We start from the raw sequence: 23,033 nt of genomic DNA on the forward strand, positions 1-23,033 counted from the left end.
CTTTTGGAACACCAGCCCTTCCCCCAGGTCCCCAAAGCCTGTGGATCTGACCAGAGGTGAGGGGAGCCCAGGTGACAACCAGTGTGGCCGGAGGGCAGGTAAGGCCCCTTGCGGGAGAAAGAGGGTAGAAGGGCAGCGGCAGGCTCGGGGCAAGGTGAGTGGGCACGCAGAGAATGCTGCATGATTGCCTAGGTGCTTCCAAACGATTTCACTCACTTCTTGAGTGTGGCTAAGAGTCTAAGAGAATTAAATAAAGTTGGTTATATTTTATTCATATAGTCTGACAGAGGAAAAGTCAATCTAGATCAAGCTTGTCTGAATTTCTAGATGGGTTTCTGGAATACTGGCTAAGCTTGCTAAAAATTCATTCATTCACTCTTCTAAAATGAATTTTATTTTAAGGTCTGAGTTAGATTTTCCAAGTTGAAAAAAAAATCAAAATTCAACTAGGAAGTATCTTCTTGAAAATAATTCTCTCTTTTTTTCAGGGCAAAGAAGTTGCATTAGCCTTGCTGGATTAGTAAGATCTGGTCTTTAAGTATAAATTGCTGAATTTAACAGTTGGCCTGGATGTCCACTGACCTTAACAATCTAGAACAAGGAGGACTGACATTTATTAGCAGTGACAGCTCGGGGTCTGGCACAACAGACACTCAGGTATCTGTTGGGAGATGAGCTCCCTCTATCTGAGCTTCATCTGCCAAAGGGGGATTCTCTCTCCCCTGTGTAGAACTGCAGGAACAGCAGCGTTACTTTGGTGGTTACCGGAAATGCTAAGCCTGAAAAGGACTTTGTAAGCCGCAAAGGTGCTCTATCTGAGCGGTGGCTGGAGGAGAAGGTATGGTAGGACAGCACCTGGTGCTTTCACGGGATGAGAACTTGACACTCCCTGCCGTTGCCCACCGAGCCCGGGAGGTGGGAAGCCCCAGAGGCTGTGCGGTGCATCCTGGGATGGTTTTTGTAGCACAGCGCAAGCCCAGGTTTCAGTGACACGGTGACGCAGTGACCGGCTGGGATGGGAGTGGAGGGGGGACCTTCAGTGCTCGGCACTCCCCAGATTCAGCCCTCTTTTACTGCTCGGTTCCACAGCCTCCTCTGACCTGACCTCCCGCCTCCAGATGGGTCGTCCTTCTGTCTCTTCTCACCCTGCCGTGATCTCTCCAGCACAGAGATCACAGCAGTTCATCTCTAGTGGAGAGACCTGTGCTGGCTCCCCACTGCGCTCTGTAGCCTGCACACAGGCTTTAGGGGCCAGCTCTGCCTACCCTGCAACCTACATTTCCTGTCCTACTTGTCCCCTTCTTGGCGGAGTCTCCCTGATGCCCCCAGGCTGGAAGGAGATGCCCCTGTAAGCGTGAGCACAGATTCTGCTTTCTGTCATTAAACCCATCAAGACGGCGCCTTTGCCTTTCTCCTCAGCTACTCGAGTGTGTGTGTGTGTGTGTGTGTGTGTGTGTGTGTGTGTGTGTGTGTGTGTGTGTGTGAGTGAGTGATCAGATCTGCATTTTGGAAAGTGGTCTGGCTGCGGAGAGGCATGGGGATGGCGGGACGCAGCGGATGTAGGGAGACGGTTCTCCCAGCATCTCTAGAGCCCTGCTTTCAGGCACGTGGTGGGTCTGCACGTCCCCACCACTGCTGAACTGAAGCCACATGACCTGCCTTGTGGTCATGTGGTCAGCGTGGGTCACTTCCGGGGGGCGCTTTAAGAGCCAGGGAGAGATCTGCCGCATTCTCTGCCCTTGGCTGTGGTGACTGTGGAGGCAAGTGTCAGGATGAATCTCCATCAGGCTGGGTCCCTGAGCGATCACAATGAGCAGTGCCCTCCTGCCAACCGCATGGGACCTAAAGCATGAGCAAGAAATAAGCCTCTGTCATGTTCATGGAGATCTGGGGCCTGGTTGTTACTGCAGCATGACGCCACTCATGCTGACCAGTATACCTGTTAGGAGGCCCCCACCTAAGTCCAGACAAGAGATGATGGCTGTCTGGACTAGAGCCTTGGAGGAAGAGAGGGACAAGAGTGGATGGTCTGAGAGAGATTTAGGAGGTGAAATCCATGGGGCTGGGTGAAGGTGTGGCTGCCAGGGTTGAAGGAAGCTCCTGCAGCCATTTTTTCTCTTTCAGGGGCATGCTTGCTCAGACATTCTCAGAAACCCATAGGTTATTTGAGATAAGATTTACCATCCTACTTTTAGATCCAGGGTCAGGGCTCCGTGTTGACTCACTTCAAACCTGCCAGAGAGCCAGGTGATCTGGGTAATTGCTTCATGCAGAAGCAGCCTTGTCCTGAAGGTGAAAGCTGAAGCCACAATAGCTACCGTGAATTGATCGGACCCACGGTGCTACGCTAGGGCTTTACCAATAGCATCAAGTACCACACTCAGAACGGGGCTGCCGGGGAGGCTGTGTTACGGTTTCCATCTCACAGATGGGGAAACTGACGCTCAGAGAGCAATAAGACCTTCCCTAGGTAGGAGGTGACAGAGCCAGGATCCCAAGCCAGTCTGTGTGGCTCGAAACCCACAACGTTTACCTAAGGCTGCGTCATTGCCAGAGACAGAGAAACCCCTCAGCGAATGAGCCGGGAGTCGAGGCTGCGCCCTCCTCCCCGAGCAGCGGATGATGGGCAGTGGGGGAGTCCGAGGCTCCCAGCTGCTCCCTGCACGACAGCCGCCTTTACGGAGGTGTTTGGGCGTTGGCAGTGTTCTGGGCCCCCCTCAAGTGCACGCGTCACCAACTCTCCTGCATAAACATCGGGGGCTGAGTCCTGTTCTTGGCTCTGTACACATGGGCGCCGGCTCCAGGCTCCCACGGATTCCAGGGAAACGGGACTGTAGGGTGTGGATGCCTGCCTTGGGGTGTTTATCCTTGACTCCTGGGATTCGAGGTGCAAGGTTCCAACCCAAGCAGAAACAAAAGCTGCTTCACAGATGTCACCAGAGAGGCAGTGGCATCATTCCGCTTGCTGCTAATTCTCTCTCTCCCTCATTTGTCATTTATCTCGGCAGAGGATGGTAAACTCACACAGTCCCTCAGCCCAAGTCTTTATGCTGTGCTTGTGCCTGGAGAGCTCAGGTTTTAGAGTCAGGTAGACCTGGGTTCACAGGCCAGCTTTGCCCCATATGCTCTCCGTAACCTTGAACAAGTTGCTTACCATCTCTGAGCCTCAGTTTGGTCATCTCAAAAATGGGTTACCAGGTATAACCTCACAGGGCTGTTGGGACGATTAGGGGAGGTATTGTACGTAAAACATGCACTCTGACCCTTACTTCTAAGGGGAAGGAAGACCCTTCACAAACCACCAGCCAAATACATCAATTAATCCCAACCTGATGAGCGATGTGGATGAAGGAGAGAGGGTTGTCCCTGCCTGTGATGGGGGACCTGGGGCTCCTCTAGCTCCTGCGGTGAGGGGAGGCCCTCAGGAGGTGACTTTTAGGCTAAGAGCTAAAGGGAGGTCTTAGGAGGAGGAGAAGTTGGTCACTGAAGGCTGGGGGGAGTTGGGGATCATTCCAGGCACAGGGAGCAGCTGCTGCAGAAGCCTTGAGGTGGGAAAGAGGAGGCAGGTGTAGGGTGAGGAAGGAGGGGGATGGGAGGATGGGGCAGAGTTAGCAAGGCAGGCAGAGGCCGGAGCCCGCTGGCTCCTCCAGGTCATGTTGGAGAATCTGCATTTTTTCCTAAAGGCAGTGAGAGCCAGTGACACTTTCAGTGGCTTAGCACATGGTCAGGTGTGCCCTTTAGAAGCTCACTCTGGTGGCTTGCTGTGTGGCAGGGGACTGGCGTGGGGCGAGATGGGACCATGTGAGCGAGTTCAGCACATCAACCCTGACGCTGTGAGCTCCTGAACCAAGGCAGGGGCAGGGAGAGAGTCCGGACTCCTTAGGATGGAGAATTCCTCGCACTTGGTGTTTACTGCGGGAGTGAGTCTAGGGAGAGTGCCCTACTCCACCGTGAGCCCTTTGAAGACAAGGATTAAGTTTGATTTTTCTCTGTATCCACAAGACCCAGCATGGGCTTCACACCGAGAGCCAAAATGTTTACGGCACGCACAAATGGCAGTGAGATTTTAGGGTAGGCTTGTGTGTGTACCGTCTGCTTCTGACCTTCATCCCACTGTCGCCAAGCAGAGGGGCAGGGACCTGGTACTTCCTTGTCCCAATTAAGGTGTCCTTACTGAGCTGCTTCAACCTCATTTCAGTGCTAGAAATATCTGGGGGCTGGGGTGGGGAGATGGGCACCCCACACACTTACCCCTGGGGTCCCACACCTGCCGGGCTGGGCCTGGTCTGGAACCGTGGGGCAGCCCTGTTGGCCCTTCCATAGGTGCAAGGATCGTGGGCTGAGTTGCTGGTACCACGTGTGTGCATGACGTCCCTGTGTCCCTGTGTCTGGGGCGGGGGTTGCTTTTCGAGTACACTTACTCCCCTACATTCACGTTTGTGTTTTTCTGATTGGCCCAGAGGGCTGAACGTGCTACAGCAACAGGCAGGCAGGCTTTGTGGTGAAGACGGCGCAGCTGCACAGAAAGCCAGAGAGCCTTTCAGTGGCTGCCTTGCTGGGTGGCGCTGGTGAGATTGTTTCCTCATCTGTAAACCGGGCACACTCATGGCTTTAGGGCTGTTGTGAACAGGTATCCACCAGGCCAACCAGAAATGTGTCCTGTGAATGAGGACCAGGAGAGGGACTTCCTCTTGTCTCCAGGGAAAGCCACCCACTGGGTGGATAACAGGTGCTAATGGGCACCGCCAGCTTCCGGAACCTCTGCCCACATCAGTGCTGAGGTTCCGGCTGAAGGGACCTGTGTCCCTTCTGTTTTACAGGAATCAGGAAGAGTCTGGGCGGGGTGCGGGGGGCGGTAAGGGGAGTGCTGGGGTTGGTTTGGTCAAGTCCACCACTGAGAAGCTGGGTCTGGAAGCTCCGTTTCGGGGGGCTGGGAGTGAGGGTGGGAAAAGCCAGTGTGGGGTGACTCCATGCCTGAGCAGGGCAAGAACCCCAAGGGTCAATCTCTGAACCCAAATTCGAAGTCCAGGGCCTCTGGGCCTTCAGTGTGTGGGCTGTAGGGTCAGAGGTGAGGAGGTCAGGGCTGAGCAAGCAGGGCTCAGGCCAGCGTGTGGAGGGGTGCTTGCAACTGTCAGTCAGCACAGGAGCGCGGCTGTGCCCCTCCGATCTCAGGAGGCCTCGGGATTCCAGGCCAGAGCCACCACAGACGCCGTCAGAGCAGTGTAGAAGCAGCCAGAGGATAGCACATCACGTTAGGATGGGCCTGGGCTCCCAGAGCACCCTGAGAGCCCTTCCTATTACAGCATCTTCACAGTGTAAGGTGACCATCCTATCCTACTAGAGCCTCTTCACGGTGTAAGGTACCATCTTTATCTGTGTTCATCTTCCCTGGGGGCCGGGGACTGTGACATCCAGCTTCCTGGGCCTATGACCCCACGCTGGGCCTGGACTGGTACACAGTCAGTCCTCAGGACATGAAATGTGGAATTGACAAGCGACACCAGTAAGTTCAGCTCAATTAGTCTCCTGAGCACATACTGTGTGCTTTGTCCCTGACTCATCCCTGTCATTCGGGTGGTTCCCAGCCAAAACCTGGTTTCTATTTCTTGAGAAACCATCTCTGGCCCCTCCAGATGGAAGCTGCCTGCTCAGGCCTGGATAAAAATGACATCCTGCTAAAACCAAGTCTTCACTAGATGTTGGCCAGTCCAAACTGATAGCCTCTTTGAGGCCTCCTAACATGGGTTCTCTGCCACATGCCCAGCAGGTTTTGAATCAAGGTTTCCTGTGGTTTACAAGGCAAACCCAGTCACAGAATGGCTTGGAGCTGGGCCTCTCATGAGGGTGCTCTGTGGGTGCTACGGGGGCTCCCCCTCAAGGAGAAACATGGAGCAGCTTCAGAGGCCGTCAATTTTACTCAAAGGTTTAGAAAAGAAAAAGATAGAAGTTTTTATGGACACGTGCAGACCAAAGGAACGGGATCTACTTTTCCATACGAGCCAAACTCTCCGTTTGGAGTCAAATGGAACATCTCTATAAGTGTACGGAACAAAGCACACATCTTTAACAGAAATTTGCACCTGAGCTGGGCAGCACCAGACCATCCCCTATTATTCCCAACCCTCTGCTGTTCTCTTGTGCCAGGAGGGCTACTCTTGGGACCACATTTGAGGATCTCTGACTGTTGGTGTTCTGGGGAAACGGCTCAGACCACACGTGCACATGGTCAAGTGGTTTTGCACTCCTGTCCCTCCCATAATCCACTGCTAGCAAGATTCAACACCCAAGCCAAGAGGTGAATGATCTGGAATCAACGCTAAGATCTCATTTTCAGGAATTCTTAGACATTGGGTGAATTCTAGGTCTGACTCTGCCACTGAATCAGAAACAGGTAGGTAGTTTCTTCCCAACCTGCTCTTCAGTTTCCCTATCTGTAAAATGGGAGTGGGCTGTACAATCTCTCTGAGGTTCCTTTCAGCTTCAACATTTTATGTCAGACCTCTATTCCTTGTCCAGGTGGGTATAATTCAGATTCAATTAACATTTATCATGTCAAACTAAAATGGACTGTGAGCACACTTCCATACATATTATTTGTGTTCTCAAAACCCCAGAAATATAGGTGTTATTACCTCCATTTCGCTTACAAAACAGCGGCTCAGAGAAGTTTAGTGTGTTAACTGAGGTCACACAGACAGGAAGTTGCAGAGCTGTGATTCAGTCTCAGGCCTGTTTCTGGCTTTGCGTCCAAGGGGCTGAGAGCACACACTGTGTGCCCAACAGCTCAGCTTCCTTCAGCCCTCTCTCCCCGCCTGCCCGGGAGCTCAGCTCTGTGCTCTGGGGTAGGGGGCCGAGGATGGGCGCCAGTTGGGGCTATAGGCCACTGGTAGTACAGGTGGACTTTGGCCAACAGGTGTTGATAATGTTCTGGAAGGCTGGCAAAGGGCAGGTTATCAAGGGCTGAGAGGGCATCTCTGGCCTAGCCTGGGTCTGGGTCTCCCAGGTGTCTTCCAGGCCCCATTTGTGCCTTTAACTTAAGAAGCTGCCTACTCTTTGCTTTGCTTTGCCATCTGGGAGCCCCTACCTGCCACATGGCTTGCCATCCCAGAGACCCACCCTCACATATTCCTGTCCACCTTTCTCAGCCTTCGAAATCATCTCACAGTACCTCTGGGCTGAGGGCAGGGAAGGAAGAGATGTGCTGCGGGGACTGAGCTCAGATCTGTCTCGACCATTAGGAGGGCGACTTCAAGGATGCTTTTATTTCAGCCAATTCAATCACCACCAGTCTGCCTGCAGTAATGGCTTTTGAGTCCTCGGTTATCTTCTCAGAACCTTAAGGTGGCCTCAACTCCTGGCATGACACTGGGCAAGTAAATTCCTCTCTTTTGGCCTCAGTGACCTCATCTAGGCAATAACCAGCTGGTTGGGTCCCCATGGATCGCAGGTCCTCCCAGCGGTGACATGTTAGCATCCACTATCTTTGACTTTACCTTCCCAGAGGAGGGGGACAGACTAGATGCCTTTGGAGAGCGCATCAAGCTTAAAAATTGCACTCCCGCTGTCTGGTGCTCTCGCTCGGCACCCGCAGGTGCTAATCCATCCCTCCACACCAAAGGCACACCCGCGCCCCGCCCAGGCCCCCCGGTAGATCCGAGCCTGGCCTTTTAGCCTCGCAACTCCGGAAACGCTAGAGCAGCGCTAGAGCCGCGACTGCGGCGGTGGCGGAGGCGCAGGGGGCGGAGGAGGAGAGATGCGCCCACTTGTCCCGCGGCCTCCGCAGCGGCCCTGGCGCCAGCCCCGGCGCATCAGAAAGGTCCCTGGAACCCTTCGGTTTGTCGCTTGCGCCCGGGGCCGGCTGGGAGTGCGCCACCGGTCGATGGCACCTAACCGACCCCTGCGGCCTCGCAGCCTCCCAACTTGGCAGAGAGCGCGCAGGCTCCTCTTCGCTCCCAGCCGCGGTGAGGTAGGGGCCGCGGCGCTCGCACGCCTCCGTCTCGCCCTTCCCGTGCCTAAGCGCGGGGAATTACACCTCCCCGGTCCGGGGCTCTCCCGGGTGGGAGTGGAGGTGGGAGCACCATTTCTGGCTGGATGTGGGTCTACATTCACTGCTTACGTCTCCCGCGGGAGCCCATCTCTCTCCGCGCCTCATCCCCCTCCGCGTCTCCGCGTCTCGGCCGCTCTGCGCCCGCCTCCCACCGAGCTCGCCGGGTGAAGGGCAGCCGCAGCCCACACTCGCTCCCTGTCCGCAGTCCCTGCCCCCTCTGGCCACCGCGGGGTCACTGCCCGCTTAGGCCAACCCTCCCTTCTCGCCGAGGGCGCCGAGTAGAAGGACTAAAGTTCGGGCGCCTTCGGCCGGCGGAAGGGCCTGCGCCCCGAGGGCCGCGGCCCGGGCGCTGGGAGGTCAGACGCGGCGCTGGCCTCACCTGTTTCTCCAGAGGCTCCTTGGCCGAGAGCGTAGGCTTGGGGGAGGGCGCGCGGTCGCAGACGCAGCCCTCCAGCAGGTAGAGCCCCGAGGGCCGCGAGCTCGAGTCGCTCTCGAAGTAGAAGAGCAGGTTCTGCAGCAGCGCGAACCACTTGGTTTGCCATTTTGTGTTGTCCGAACTCCGCTTGCTCAGGTAGCCCTTGCGCGTGCCGTCCTTGCGCGCCAGCAGTCCCAGGGACGCGACGTGGCCATCGTTCAGCCGGATCCCCTTCTGCATGGTGCTCGGAGGCCAGCTAGACTCCACGCGCTTACATTTTCTCCGCGCGGCACCCGGCAGCCCCTGTCCGTGCGGCGCGCTGCCTCTCTCAGGCGCTCGCTCGCTCCTTCTCGCTCTCCCCTCCCCCCAAATTTCTACAGTCCGGGATCTGGCGCCGAGCCGCGGCTGCTGGAATCCAGATGTACCATTCCCCTCCAGAACCTCTTCCCCGCTTCGCAGAGCCCCCGGGCCCTGGAGATGCTTCCCGACCCTCCCCTGGCGCCGGGCAAACTGAGGGACTGGCGAGCTGCGCGCTGGCGAGGGGCAGGCGGAGTCATGTGACGCCGATCCCTCGAAGAGCCCGCTTTAGCAGCGCGGACAGGGACACACGCACGCAGCCCGCCGAGGCGCAGAGCCGCGCGCAGGCTGCACCTTGGCGCCTCCTCCCCCTCCCCGGACACACAGACGCACACGCATAAACAAATCCTGTCCTCCCTCCCCTGATATCCTCTTCTCCCCTTCGGGTGTTAAAAAGCAAATCGGATCAATTTTCGTTTAACCCAGTGGAACACCAGAGGCTCGCCATCCCGGGACTTTGCGTCTTTGCGCCCCGCCGCGGCGCACTGTAGACCTGGGGTTAAGTCCCATTTGTCATTTTCTCCTCCAAAGGCTTCCTCCTGGTACTTTATTTTTCTAATCCGTGGTGGATGGAGGAAGGTGGATGGCGAAACAGAGCTGAAAGAGCTTTCAGTTCTAATATTTGCGTAATCGGCCAGGTCACATTCATTTCAGCATCCAGCCCCACTTCTGGTGGCTTCCCCAGCGACCTAAGGACAATACAGACGGAGATGTGGAGGGGGAGGTGAGCGTTTATTTTATTTTATTTTGAGTGTTGCCATAATTACGGGCGCCACCCCCTGCGCCCTGAGGTCTGGCCGGCGAGCCGCTGCTGGGAGTTTTCTGCAAATACCCTCCAAAGCCTGAAGGCGGGCTTCAAACGCAGGCGCCAGGGACCATGGGAGCCTTCAAATAGCTGCGCTGGCGCAATGATACCTTAATGATAGATTTTCCGTTCTTATTTTTAGCTCCCATTCGCCTACACAGTTACACGGCATTTATCCGAGAACGTCACAGCGCCCGCCTGCTGCACCGGGAGGGCGCGCGGGCCGCCGGGCAGCCGGGGCGCTGGAGCGGGGAGCGCGCACCGCCGTCTGCCGCAGAGGGCAGCGGCCTCGCCCGGGCCGGGAGCGGCGCCCAGCCCGGCCTGGCCTGTTTGCAGCGAGGATAGGCGGCTGCGTAGCCCTCAAGAGGAAGGAAGAAAGGACACCATTTTTCAGAACCTGCGGGGCCCCCTCCTCCCCCACGGGCAACATGCACACACCCTGGTCTGGAGCGAGGGAAGGGCCTGGGAATCAGGTAGCCCTGGGAAGGCCCAGGGAAGTCCACGGAGAGACACCCGGCTGTGGCTGAACTGGACCTGCCCCGGTCCTGGGCACGACGGTGCAAGCCTGCCTTTTTTAGGTGGGGACAGTACCGAGGGAGAGATTGACAGTGTTAACCTTACTCTTCCCTCTCGGTTCCCACGCTCCGGGCTTGGGAACTGTCTAAGGACGCGGTGAGGCTGATTTTTCTTCGCGAATAATGAAAGCAAAGAAGGGAGATGGCTAAGCTTCTTTATTTAGTCTCGATTTTCCCAAGAAGGTCCCTATACTGTGACCACCTTTACTTCTCTTTTGCCCTCTTTATGGAAGCAGAGTTTCCAGAAGTGAGGTTCCTAATCCAGGCTCTCTTCGTGTAAACTTTTCTATTAGGAAGCCTGATACAGAGGCCAAGGAAGCGTCAGGGAAGGGACACTGTTCTAAGTGCTTCAGATCCGCTAAGTTGTTTAATCCTCACACAATTCTATGGAGTAGTGTCCACCCCTCCCCCCCGACCCCTCATCAGCTCCATTGTACAGAAACGGGAAACGGAGGTGTGGAGGGGTTGAGTGACTCGTGCAGAGTCACTCAGCTGGAAAGTGGCAGGGGCGGGATTTGAACTTGGTAGCCTGTCCCCACTGGAATTCATTCATTACTTCACTCATTCAGTTACATACACCTCATCCCACCAGTGTTCACTGAGCCCCTAGTCTGTGCCAGGGCTTAGGCTGGGCCACTGGGGACATGGTGATAAACAAAACACAGTCCCTGCTTTCTGGAGCTTAGACCAGCCCAAGGGTTCCTTCTGTATAGGGCCCTTGGCAGGAGGGAAACCATTTTCCCCTGGGTTTGGGGAAGAGGTGTAAATCAGGAAAAGAACTGAATCCACTTCCGTGGGCCTCAACCTTGGTGCACTTAGAGCCCCTGGAAAGGTTTGTTAAATATCTTTGTTCAGGCTGCACCCCAGATGGGTAAGTCAGAACCTCTGAGGGTGGGACATGGGCATCAGTACTTAGAAGGCTCCCCAGGTGATTCGAACGCACAGCCAAGGCTGAGAACCACGGATCTGAAGCTTGGTTGAAGAAAATCCCCTCTCAACCCCTCCTCCCTCCCCACGGCTGGCACTGAGTCGGCCAAATGGCCCCCTCTTGCTGGTTTTGGAGTTCCTGGTGGGAACTCCAGGAATTCCTGGTGGGTCGGACCATGCTGGGTGGTTGGGCTTGGCTCAAAGTATCCAGGTCAGAGAGAGGAGGGGACAGCAGCCCTGGCACTTTGATTATGTCCATCTGAGCTCCATTCATATTGCTTTCTCTCCAATCTCTGTCAGCAGAAGCCTGTGAATGGGCCCTCTGGTCATTGCCCTGGTCTCCAGCCAGAGGGCCCTTGGAAGGCCCTCAGGGGAGTTGGTTAAGGAGACATCATTTACCAGGCTGGCTCCAGCTTGTGTTGGAGTGGGGGTGCCAGGAAGCAGGTAGGCATGTCTTGCCATAGCAGGCAGAGGTGGGCACGTCTAGCTATCATGTGTGTTGTCTACCAGGCCAGAGACCAACTCTTCCCCGAAGGTGGAGAAGAGGTCCATGTGAGCATCACAAAGTGCATCTGGGCTTTGCCTTGTTCACTGCATCCTCCCAATAAGGCTTTTGGACAAGGGTTAATAACCCCATTTCACAGATGGAGAAACTGAGGCTGGAGAGTGGAAGCCATCTGGTCCTGGACAACACATGGAAAGATGCTTAACATCACTAATTATTAAAGAAATGCAAATCAAAACTACAATGAGGTATCACCTCATACCGGTCAGAATGGCCATCATCAAAAAACTCTACAAACAATAAATGCTAGAGAGGGTGTGGAGAAAAGGGAACCCTCCTGCACTGTTGGTGGGAACGTAAATTGATACAGCCAATATGGAGAATAGTATGGAGGTTCCTTAGAAAACTAAAAATAGAACTACCATATGATCCAGCAATCCCATTGCTGGGCATATACCCAGAGAAAACCATAATTCAAAAAGACACATGTGGGGCTTCCCTGGTGGCGCAGTGGTTAAGAATCCGCCAGCCAATGCAGGGGACACGGGTTCAAGCTCTGGTCCGGGAAGATCCCACATGCTGCGGAGCAACTAAGCCCATGTGCCACAGATACTGAGCCCGTGAGCCACAACTACTGAAGCCCGTGTGCCTAGAGCCTGTGCTCCACAACAAGAGAAGCCACCACAATGAGAAGCCCGTGCACAGCAATGAAGAGTAGCCCCCACTCGCTGCAACCAGAAAAAAGCCCGCACGCAGCAATGAAGACCCAATGCAGCCAAAAATAAAAATAAAATAAAATAAAATAAAATTTAAAAAAAAGACACATGCACCCCAATGTTCATTGCAGCACTATTTACAATAGCCAGGACATGGAAGCAACCTAAATGTCCATCAACAGAGGAATGGATAAAGATGTGGTACCTATATACAATGGAATATTACCCAGCCGTAGAAAGGAACGAAATTGGGTCATTTGTAGAGACGTGGATGGACCTAGAGTCTGTCATACAGAGTGAAGTAAGTCAGAAAGAGAAAAACAAATACCGTATATTAACGTATGTGTGTGGAATCTAGAAAAATGGTACAGATGAACCTATTTGCAAAACAGATGTAGAGACACAGACGTAGAGAACAAACCTATGGTTACCAAGGGGGGAGGGGGGAGTGGGAGGAACTGAGAGATTGGGATTGACATATATACACTATTGATACTATGTGTAAAATAGATAACTAATGAGAACCTACTGTATAGTACAGCGAACTCTACTCAGTGCTCTGTGGCGACTTAAATGGGAAGGAAATCTAAAAAAGAGGGGATATATGTACACGTATAGCTGATTCACTTTGCTGTACAGCAGAAACTAACACAACATTGTAAAGAAACTATACACCAACAAAAATTAATTTAAAAATGAAAAAAACTGATCATCATAGGCCAAGTGCTACCTGTTACTGATAGGGTTAGCTTGTTTTTCCCCTGAATCATAGCTTTGTACAAATCTATAAATGTGGATGTAATATCATTTCCTGGATATTTCTCGAGACTTGTCTTATGGCCCAGTATGTAGTAAATATTTGTAAATGCTTAAAAAAAAAGAGTGGAAGCAACGTTCGCAGAGTCTTACAGGGAGGAGCTGTGATGGGGTGTCCTGACTGCTCGACCAGAGGACTTTCCTCTCTGGGTCTCCCAACTTCCAGCTCTCTGGGCTGAGGTCTCTGCAGATAAGGAAACAAGAAGGAGGATTAAGGAGTATTTTGGTGGGTTTGATATCTGCATTTAGAAATGGCCAGCTAATGACAAGGACATCACTTAGTCCAAATTCCTATTAAGTCTTTTTTCTTTTTTTAACTTTTATTGGAGTATAGTTGCTTTACAGTGTTGTGTTAGTTTCTGCCGCACCGCAAATTGAATCAGCTATGGATGAATTGGGAGATTGGGATCGACATATATACACTACTATGTATAAAATAGATAACTAATGAGAACCTACTGTATAACCCAGGGAACTCTACTCAGTGCTCTGTGGTGACTTAAATGGTTAGGAAATCCTAAGAAGTCTTCATGGGGGGATTTCCGCCAGCCTTCAGACTAGAGGTCAGCTTGGGCATTTGTTGACATGGGTGTTGTGTGGGTCTGACCTACCTTTAGGCCCTGGGAAGAGAGGATCTCCGGGCGGTGTGTGCGTGTGTGTCTGTTGTGTGTGTGGAAATATCTGAGTGGTGTGATGTGCACGTGAGAGGTGTATGTATGGTGTGTGTGTAACATTTAGAGGACCTTTGCTTTTTTGACAACATACTCTGAAAGAAAAATGTAGCTTTCGCATCACTTAAAACAATGAAGCATTAAGTTTGTGGAGTCAGAGGACTTTTGGAAATGGAAGCTTTGTCGGTAGGGGCTCACTACTCCAACTTTGGGCTTAATTGGTTAGCTTTGCCCCAGGATCCACATGCAGATGTCAGGGGTTTATACCTTTACCTTCTGGCCAGTGAAAATAGCCATATTATACCGTCGGATTATAAGTGTAATGCAGGCTTTTTGTAAAGTATTAAGGCATTATAGAAAATAAAGAGAGAACTCCTCCATTGATTTTTCTTTTTTGCTATTTAATGTCCTTGACTTTTCTCTTTGCTAATATATTTACCACAATAGGCTTCTATAACACACGCTATTTTATAATCTCAATCTCTCTCTTACTCTCTATTTACTTAACAGTATGTGAGGACATCTTCTCATATTACTACAAATTGTAATCAACAGAGTCTTTATGATTGGGCATTTAGGTTGTTTTCAAGTCATAGTTTTTGGAATAATGCTGCAATTAATATCTTTGTATATACATTTCCCTCCCTTAGGCTAAATTCCTGAAAGTGACATTTCTAGGTTAAAAGGACATATGTTTGAAACATTAGTACCTATTAGTAGATTTCCAAAGAGAGCTTTTATTCTTTACATGGCTGTCCCTAGGGATGAGACTGTCCATTTCTCCATTTCTTTGTCAATCTTGGATATTGATATTATCCATCTCCTAAATATTTGCCTGTTTTGAAAGAACAGAAATGATATTCCTTTCTTGTATTGATTTTCATTTTTTAAATTGCTGTGAGGTTAGACTTTTTTAATGTTTATAATTATTTACATTCCTTTTGGGAATTTCTTCTTAATAGATATTTTTTTCAGTTGCGTTTATATTTTTCATGTACATTTATCACAGTGCTTTATGTATGAGGGATATTAACCAGCAGTTTTTATGTGTTGCAAATAATTTTCACAGTCTGTTGCTTGTCTTTAACGCTCTATATCTATATATTGTATATGTCTTTATATGGATTGTAAGAAAATTTAAAACTTGGGTGTAAACATCTTTTTCTTTATGGTTTCTGATTTTAGATTCCCTGCCCTCTTGTGCCAGTTCCTTCAAGATTGAAACATATTTGCCCATATTTTCTTCTTCAGTTTTATAATTTTGTTTTTTTCCATTTATACTTTGAACTCATTTGGTGTTTGAGTGAGGTTGGGATCGGCTTATTATTAATTTTTCCCAAATATCTGGCAAGTTGATCTAATACCCTTGATTGGATAATCCAAACTCTACCACTGATAGGAAGTAGCATCTTTATCATATACCAAATTCTTGTCAATACTTGGGACCATTTCAAGATGCTGCTTTTTGTCCCATTGTTGTGTCTGTCTGTTCTTAATACCAGTGATTTTTATTTGTTACTGCTTTACCAACCATTTTGAAATCTGGCCATAGAGAAACACCCTCCTCATGTTTCTTTTTTACAGTGTTCCTAAATATTCTTTTGTATTTATTCTTCAAGATTAATTTACTACTCATTTTGTCAAGTTCCAGAAAAGTCTCTTTGAGATTTTGACTGGAATGACATTGAAAATATCTATTCATTTAGGAAGAATAAATACTTTTACAATGTTTTGTCTTCTTATTCAAGAAAAAAGTACATCACTCCAATTTTTTGTCCTTCAAAATCTTCGGATAGAATTTTATGTGTTTCTTTTTTATGTATATATCTTGCACATTTCTTGTTTAATTTATTTGTGGGTATTTTATATTTTTTGGTTGCTAATGAAAATATGAACTTTTTTTCCTATTTTTAAAAAAGACATTGTTGGTATATAAGAAAGCTATTGCTATTTATTTATTTTGTAGGCTGCTGTCCTGAATTCTTCTAGTTTTCAAAAATTTAATTTTTAAACTAGAAGACAATTGGAATAGATTTCCCAATATTTAGGCATTCTTGTATTTCTTAGATAAAACCCACTTGGCCATGGTGGATTTTTACATTATCACTGGTTTACTTGGCTTGTTTATCTCTCCTGAGTTAATCTTGGTAATTTAAGCTTCCAAGACCATTTATTTATATTTTCCAATTTATTACATAGATCTGAACCAAACATTTGCTTACAAGTTTGCTAATTTTCTCCATCTATGTTACTTCTCTATTATAGGTGCTGATTTTGTGTTTGTATATTATCTGATTTTTCTTGCAAATGTTTTAACTATATTATTATTAAGACTTTACATTTATTTGTTAATTCTATCCTTTTCTGGCTCATTAATATACACTTATATCTTTATTAAATTTATCCTCCCACTTTCTTTAGATTTGTTGTTTTCTCCTAACTTCTTGAATGCTTAATTTATTTATTTTTATTATTTCTTGCTTAGTAGCTATTTAAGATTACGCCTTTTCTTTATATATATATATATTTAAATTTATTTTATTTTATTTTATTTATTTTTGGCTGCGTTGGATCTTCGTTGCTGTGTGCGGGCTTTTCTCTAGTTGCGGCGAGCAGGAGCTACTCTTCGTTGTGGTGCGCGGGCTTCTCTTGTTGTGGAGCACAGGCTTTAGGCACGTGGGCTTCAGTAGTTGCAGCACGTGAGCTCAATAGTTGTGGCTCGCGGGCTCTAGAGCACAGGCTCGGTAGTTGTGGCGCACGGGCTTTGTTGCTCCGTGGCATGTGGGATCTTCCTGGACCAGGGCTTGAACCTGTGTCCCCTGCATTGGCAGGCGGATTCTTAACCACTGCACCACCAGGGAAGTCCACACCTTTTCTTTCAAGTGCAGACTTTTTCTGGATCCTCTAGGATTGCTATATAAATTCCTGATTATCACTCCATTAAAATATTCTGAAGTTAGTTTATTTTTTAGGCAGATAACTTTTCAAAGTTTAATTGAAGACTCTCTGAACTTCCAAGTAGAATTTTGCTTGCTTTGGCATATTTCTGGTTCTATTATATCGTACTTAGAGAACGTGGTCAGTATTATTTCTACATTTTGAAGTTTCTCACTGTTTTTATTGTGCCCTGTATATGGTCAATTTAGTGATTGTTCTATGGCCCCTGGGAAAGAAGATACATATTCTGTTCACAGAGTATGGAGTTTGACAAATATCTAGCAGCTTAATTTAATAAGTTATATTTCAGGACAAATCTCTAATTCTGGTCTCTGTTCAGGGCAGCTGGCAGCTGTGCACAGAAGTTACAGCTGTTTGCACGGTTGTGAGCACCAGGGCTGAAAAAGCCAATATTCCCTTCTAACTCAGTCCAGTGTCCCTGTGGCTCAGGGACTTGCTAACATCCAGAGCTCAGTAGCAGACCAGGAAGCAAACATAAAGGGCCTCTGAGTAGCCAAAGGGAAAACCACAGCTCCAAGACTCTGATTTAACCAGAGACAAGCCCCCTGGGCCATCGTCCATCACCTCTGCATATACGCTGTATACTGCCTTCTGGTGAACTTGGCTGTTAGGCTTCTTAGCCCGTCGAGAATCAGGAGCAAAAATTTGGCCTGTGTGTGAGCTGAGCATATGGTTGTCCATCCATTAAGTAAAGCAGATCTCAGCCCTCCACGAGCACAGAGTACAGTGCGGCAGTCCGACCACCAGTGTAAGAAGCTCGTGCCGGGCATCTCCCATTTGCCACTTCACACCTGCTCTCCACTCTTCCTCGGCCTGCTCTGTGCCCCGGGAGGCTGGCATCAGTCTTTGGTCTCAATCCTGTCAAGGGCTTCTGGTTTGGTTGCAGTGGGGAGTGAGGTTGGTGTAGCAGTCCTGCTGTAAGTGGTGCTCTCCACTCAGCCCTGCCTCTGGGTTCCAGTGACAGCTCCCTCCCCTCCCAGCTGCTCAGGACCTGGGGTGGTACTTACTCCAGGGTGGAGCTTTCTCTCTGGTTTCCCTCCTCCCAGCCCAAACCTTTGGACGGAGTCCCTTTTATAAAAGAGTCCCTTTTATATCCTCTCTCAAATTACCCAGTTTGAATGTTCTCTCTGTTTCCTGCTGGACCCTAACTGATTCAGAGCTGATAGGAAACCTAAGAAGAATTCAATCCAACCTCCTCATCTTTTTTTTTTTTTTTTTTGCGGTACGCGGGCCTCTCACCGTTGTGGCCTCTCCCGTTGCGGAGCACAGGCTCCGGATGCGCAGGCTCAGCGGCCATGGCCTATGGGCCCAGCCGCTCCACGGCATGTGGGATCTTCCTGGACCGGGGCACGAACCCACGTCCCATGCATCGGCAGGTGGACTCTCAACCACCGCACCACCAGGGAAGCCCTGCCTCATCTTTTGATTGGGAGAGTGACATGCTCAAGATCACACAGATAGTCCATGGCTGGCTAGAACCAGAATCCAGGTCTCTGGGATCTTAGTTTACCATTCTCGCCTCTCCAGTATTCTTTCTTTGGATCAAATTTTGTGACATACAGAGGGCTAGGGCTGACTTATAACCATGGAGGAGTATGAACAATAAGTCAAGGATTTACCACCCCCTGCACTGGAATCAGGCCCAGCTAATCTGATCTTTTGATTGAATCATTTTGGAGGAGTGGGAGGGGAGGAGGCATATGTGCTCTGCTTCTCATTTTGATCCAATTTTCTTTCAATAGTCTTTTTTAAAAAATCTTAATTTTCTACTTTTTGTAATAAAAAAGTTTCTATAGTAAAGAAATAAGAAAGGGACAGGAAAAGAGGTTTGAGAAATGCCTTCGGTTAAAAACTGGTGCTTAAAAGAGTAGGCACATCTTCTGCTATTTAGAGAGTGTATCTTTTCATGTGCTACAGTTCTAGAATGTTCTAGATTGTTCTGGAAGAGAGATTTTACTGAGTTATTAGATGAGAAATTGTTCCAAGCTTCCATTATTGATTCTTTGGGGTAGCTTTGTGCAGAGTCCAAAGTAGGAAAGGATTTTAAGAAATGGAATTCAGAGTGGTTTAAAAATCAATCCAGTGTCATTAGGCTCTTTTCGTATTTTAATTAAAGAAAGAAAAACGAAGGAGGGAATTCCTTGTTATAACTGAGGCAACCAAATTGGATAATCATTTGATAACTTTTCAGGATGTCCCCACCCTTTCGAATAGGTTGGCAAGTGAAAAAGGCAAATATACATTCAAATAAGTGCTTTTTTGCTATCAGTTGATATTAAAATGGGATTTTTCTCCTTAGCATGTTAATATGGTAGATTATTGATAGGCTAGATTATTAATATGGTTGGTTGACTTTCAAGTATTGAACCTACCTTGCGTCATTGGAAGAAACCCTTTTTAGTCCTGGCATGTAATTATTGTTATATACTGCTGAATTTTCGTTGTTAATATTTTAAGAATTTTTGTATCTCTATTCATGAAGGAGATCTGTAGTTTTCATTCTCTGAATTGTATTTGTCTGACTTTGGTATAAGGGTAATTTTGGTCTTAGAAAATGAATTGGGAAGTGTTCTGTTTTTTAGAAGAGATTGTATAGAACTGGTGTTAATTCTTATTTGAACAATTCAACATAGTACTGGAAGTCCTAGATCGCCCAAAGGCAAGAAAAGGAAATAAAAGGCATACAGATCAGAAAGGAAAAACTAAAACTATACCTATTTGCAGATGACATGATGGTCTACATGGACTGTCCCAAGGAATCTACAAAGAAAAAAAATCTCAGAACTAATAAGTGAGGACATCAAGGTCACAGGATACAAGAGCAACTTAAAAAAATCAACTGTATTTCTGTAAAATAGCAATAAATACATGAAAAACAAAATTAAAAATACAGTGTCATTTACAATTGCTCCAAAAAAGAGAGATGCTTAGTGTATTAGTCTGGAGAACCAGGAAAGCTGGTGGTATAATTCAGTCCGAATTCAAAGGCCTGAGAACCAGGGGAGCCAATGTCCAAGGGCAGGAGAAGACGGATGTCCAAGCTCAGGCAGAGATCAAATTTGCCTTTCCTCTACCTTTTTGTTCTATTCAGGCCCTCAACAGATTGGATGACACCCGCCAGCACTGGTGAGGGCAGTCTATCTTCTTCACTCAGTCTACTGGTTCAAAATGCTAAGCTCTTCCAGAAACGCTCTCACAGACACAGCCAGAAACAATGTTTCCCCGGCTATCTGGGCATCCCTTAGCCCAGTCAAGTTGACACATCACACTTAGGTATAAGTCTAACAAAATATGTACAGGACTTGTATACTTAAAACAGCAGAAGCTGATGAAAGAAATCAAAGAATATCTAAATATCAATAAATGAAGACATGCTATATTCCTGGGTTGGAAGTTTTAGCATTATTAAGCTGTCACTTCTCCCCAGATTGATATACAGGTTTAACACAATTCCTATCAAAGCTCCAGCAAGACTTTTTGTAGTAGAGACAAGATCATTCTAAAATTTATACAGAAAGACAAAGGATCTAGAATAGCTAAAACAATTCAAAAGAAGAAGGAGGGGGAGGGGGAGGGGGAGAAGAGGAGGATGAAGGGGAAGAGAGTGAGAGGAATCAGTCCACCCAATTTCAAGACATTATATAATTGAGTGATATTGGTGCTGAGATAGTCACATAGACTAGTGGAACAGAAGAATCCAGAAACAGACCCAAACAAGTACAATCAACTGATTTTTGAGGAAGATGTCAAAGCAATTCAATGGAAGAAGAATCGTCTTTTCAACAAAGGTGCTGGGGCAATTGTATATCCATAGGCAAAAATATACACCTCAATTGAAACCTCACACTGTGTACAAAAGTTTAACTCAACATGGATCATAGATAATTGTAAAATATAAACCTATGAAACTTTTAAAAGAAAACATAGGATAAAATAAGGTATAGGGCTTGGTAGAGAGTTCTTACCTATGACAAGAAAAGAATGATCTATTAAAGAAAAAAAAGTCAATAAATTGGACTGCATCAAAATTGAAAATGGCTCTGTCAAGAAAATAAAAGATAAATGCCAGACGGGGAGAAAATATTTGCAAACCACATATCTGACAGATGATTCATATCTAGAATATGTATTTCAAAAAACCTCTCAAAACTCAGTAGTAAAACAACAAACAATACAATTAGAAAATAGACAAAAACCATGAAGAGATAGTTCACTGAAGACGGAGGAGGGCATACGGATGACAAATAAGCACATGAAAAGATGTTTAAAGTCACTAGCCATTAGGGAAGTGCAAATTAAAACCTTGATGAGCTATCACAACACATCCATTAGAAGAGGTAAAAGAAAAAAGAGGAACGATACCAAATGCCCGCAAGGATGTGGAGAAACTGGATCTTTCATACATTGCTGGTGGGAACGTACAATGTTACAGCTACTCCGGAAAAGAATTTGCCGGTTTCTTACAAAACTATACATGTGCTCACCCGACAACCCAGAAACCACGCTCCTGGACACTTAACCCCAGAAATGAAAACGTATGTCCACATAAACTGTACAGAGATGCTTATGGTAGCTTTATTGCAATAGCCAAAAACAGGAAACACGTGGAACGTTCTTCAATAGGTGAATAACTAGCTGTGATAAATTCGTACCATGGAGTACTACTCAGAAAGAAAAGCAATAAACTATGGATGTAGCCAACAACCCAAATGAACTTCAAGGACACTATGCTGAATGGAAAAAGCCAATCTCAAAAGTCGCATGCTATATGATTTCATTATATAATGCTCTCAAAGTAACAAAACTATAGAGATAGGAATCAGATTAGGGTTTGCCTTGTTTTATGAATAAGAGGTAGCAGGAGAGAAGTCTTTGTGGTGGTGAAATAGTTCTATGTCTTGATTATAGTGGTGGTGACACAAATCTACACACGTGCTAAAATGGCACAGAACTATACACACACTATACCAATGTCAATTTCCTGGTTTTGATATCGTAAGATAGTAATGCAAGATATAACCATTGGGGGAAACTGGGTGAAGGCTATACCAACCTCTTCATACTATTAATATTTTTCAACTTCCTGTGAGTCTATAATTATTTTGAAATAAAAAATGTAAAATATTTACGTACAAGAGAAAAACAGTCTCTGACCCACCATAAATGTTTCTAAGTCTGTTGTTTATGCCTTTAGGGCCTTGGCTTTAAAAAATTGATTCAAATTTTATTTTATAAATTCAAATTTATAACATTTTCTTATTACGGATTACAGATACAGAGGTTATATTGCTTCTCTCTAGTGTGTTAAAATTTGTTGTGTAACATATTACAAGTTGCATGATACTTTTTTACTATAGGTTTTTCAAAGCTGTTATTTCTGTTTAATGATATAATGAATGTACACAGTTTAAAAAGTTAGTAGTATCCCACCTCTCTCCATGTCTTTAGTTCCATTCCCCCGAGGCAACTACCCTCAAATCCTCTGACTTCTTTCCCCTACATTTACCATGTCTCTAAATAATACGTTTACATGGATATTATCTCATTTATCAGTTATAGACATTGGTTCATGTTTTGTTGTGGTAGATGTGTACTGAGCTCTCCTACAACCCTCCCATTGTTTGTCCTGGAGTTAACAATTGCCTTGTTTTTCATTTGCCTGCTTTTCTCCCTACCAATGTCTACAGGTTTCTCATACGCTCTCTCTCCTGGTTGCTCTTTAGGACAACTGGATACAGTTTCCTGGGACTTCTCCTTATTGCTCTTCTGGATTGAATCCCTTGCTTTCTGGATCCTGTGTGTTCCTCTTTCTTGTTTTACATTTGCTACCTAAACAAAAGGTGTGTGGGAGGTATAACATGTGAGGTATTGGGTGTCTCAAAGTGTCTTTAATCTGCTATCCCTCGACTGATCGTTTGGCTGGGAATAGACTTTTAGATTGAAAATGATTTTCTTGCAAAATCTTGAAGGTCCTGAGAAGGATGAAAGGAGATCTTGTGTGTAAAGCTCTTTGCCAATGCAGTCATATAGAAATGTGTGACAGTCTTCTTTACTATATTGGTATCCTTCCTGTGGTCCACACCACATTCTATTGGGCGTATTTGAATACTTGTTTCATTTTCTCTCGTAAGCTGAGAAACGTGAAGGTATAAGCCCTTGAGAGTCAGAAGGACTCAGCCATCTCTTTGTTGCTGTATGAATTTGTATCCCCACGGTCATATGCAAGAACCATCCCGCTATT

The 23,033-nt window shown here is 47.3% G+C and overlaps 1 protein-coding gene across 1 annotated transcript in view; it reads right to left on the reverse strand.

Moving 5' to 3' along the window:
- RASGRF1 (Ras protein specific guanine nucleotide releasing factor 1) overlaps positions 1 to 8,851 on the reverse strand; it is a 104,078-nt gene extending 95,227 nt beyond the window's left edge. Inside the window, exon 1 of the mRNA XM_060003597.1 lies at positions 8,427 to 8,851. Within this exon, the coding sequence (XP_059859580.1) occupies positions 8,427 to 8,702 (276 nt within the window). The 5' untranslated portion in view covers positions 8,703 to 8,851. The remainder of the gene's footprint in view (positions 1 to 8,426) is intronic.
- Between the last annotated feature and the right edge of the window lie 14,182 nt (positions 8,852 to 23,033).

This window comes from Delphinus delphis, chromosome 2 (genome assembly GCF_949987515.2).
Source record: "Delphinus delphis chromosome 2, mDelDel1.2, whole genome shotgun sequence".
Lineage (NCBI taxonomy): Eukaryota > Metazoa > Chordata > Mammalia > Artiodactyla > Delphinidae > Delphinus > Delphinus delphis.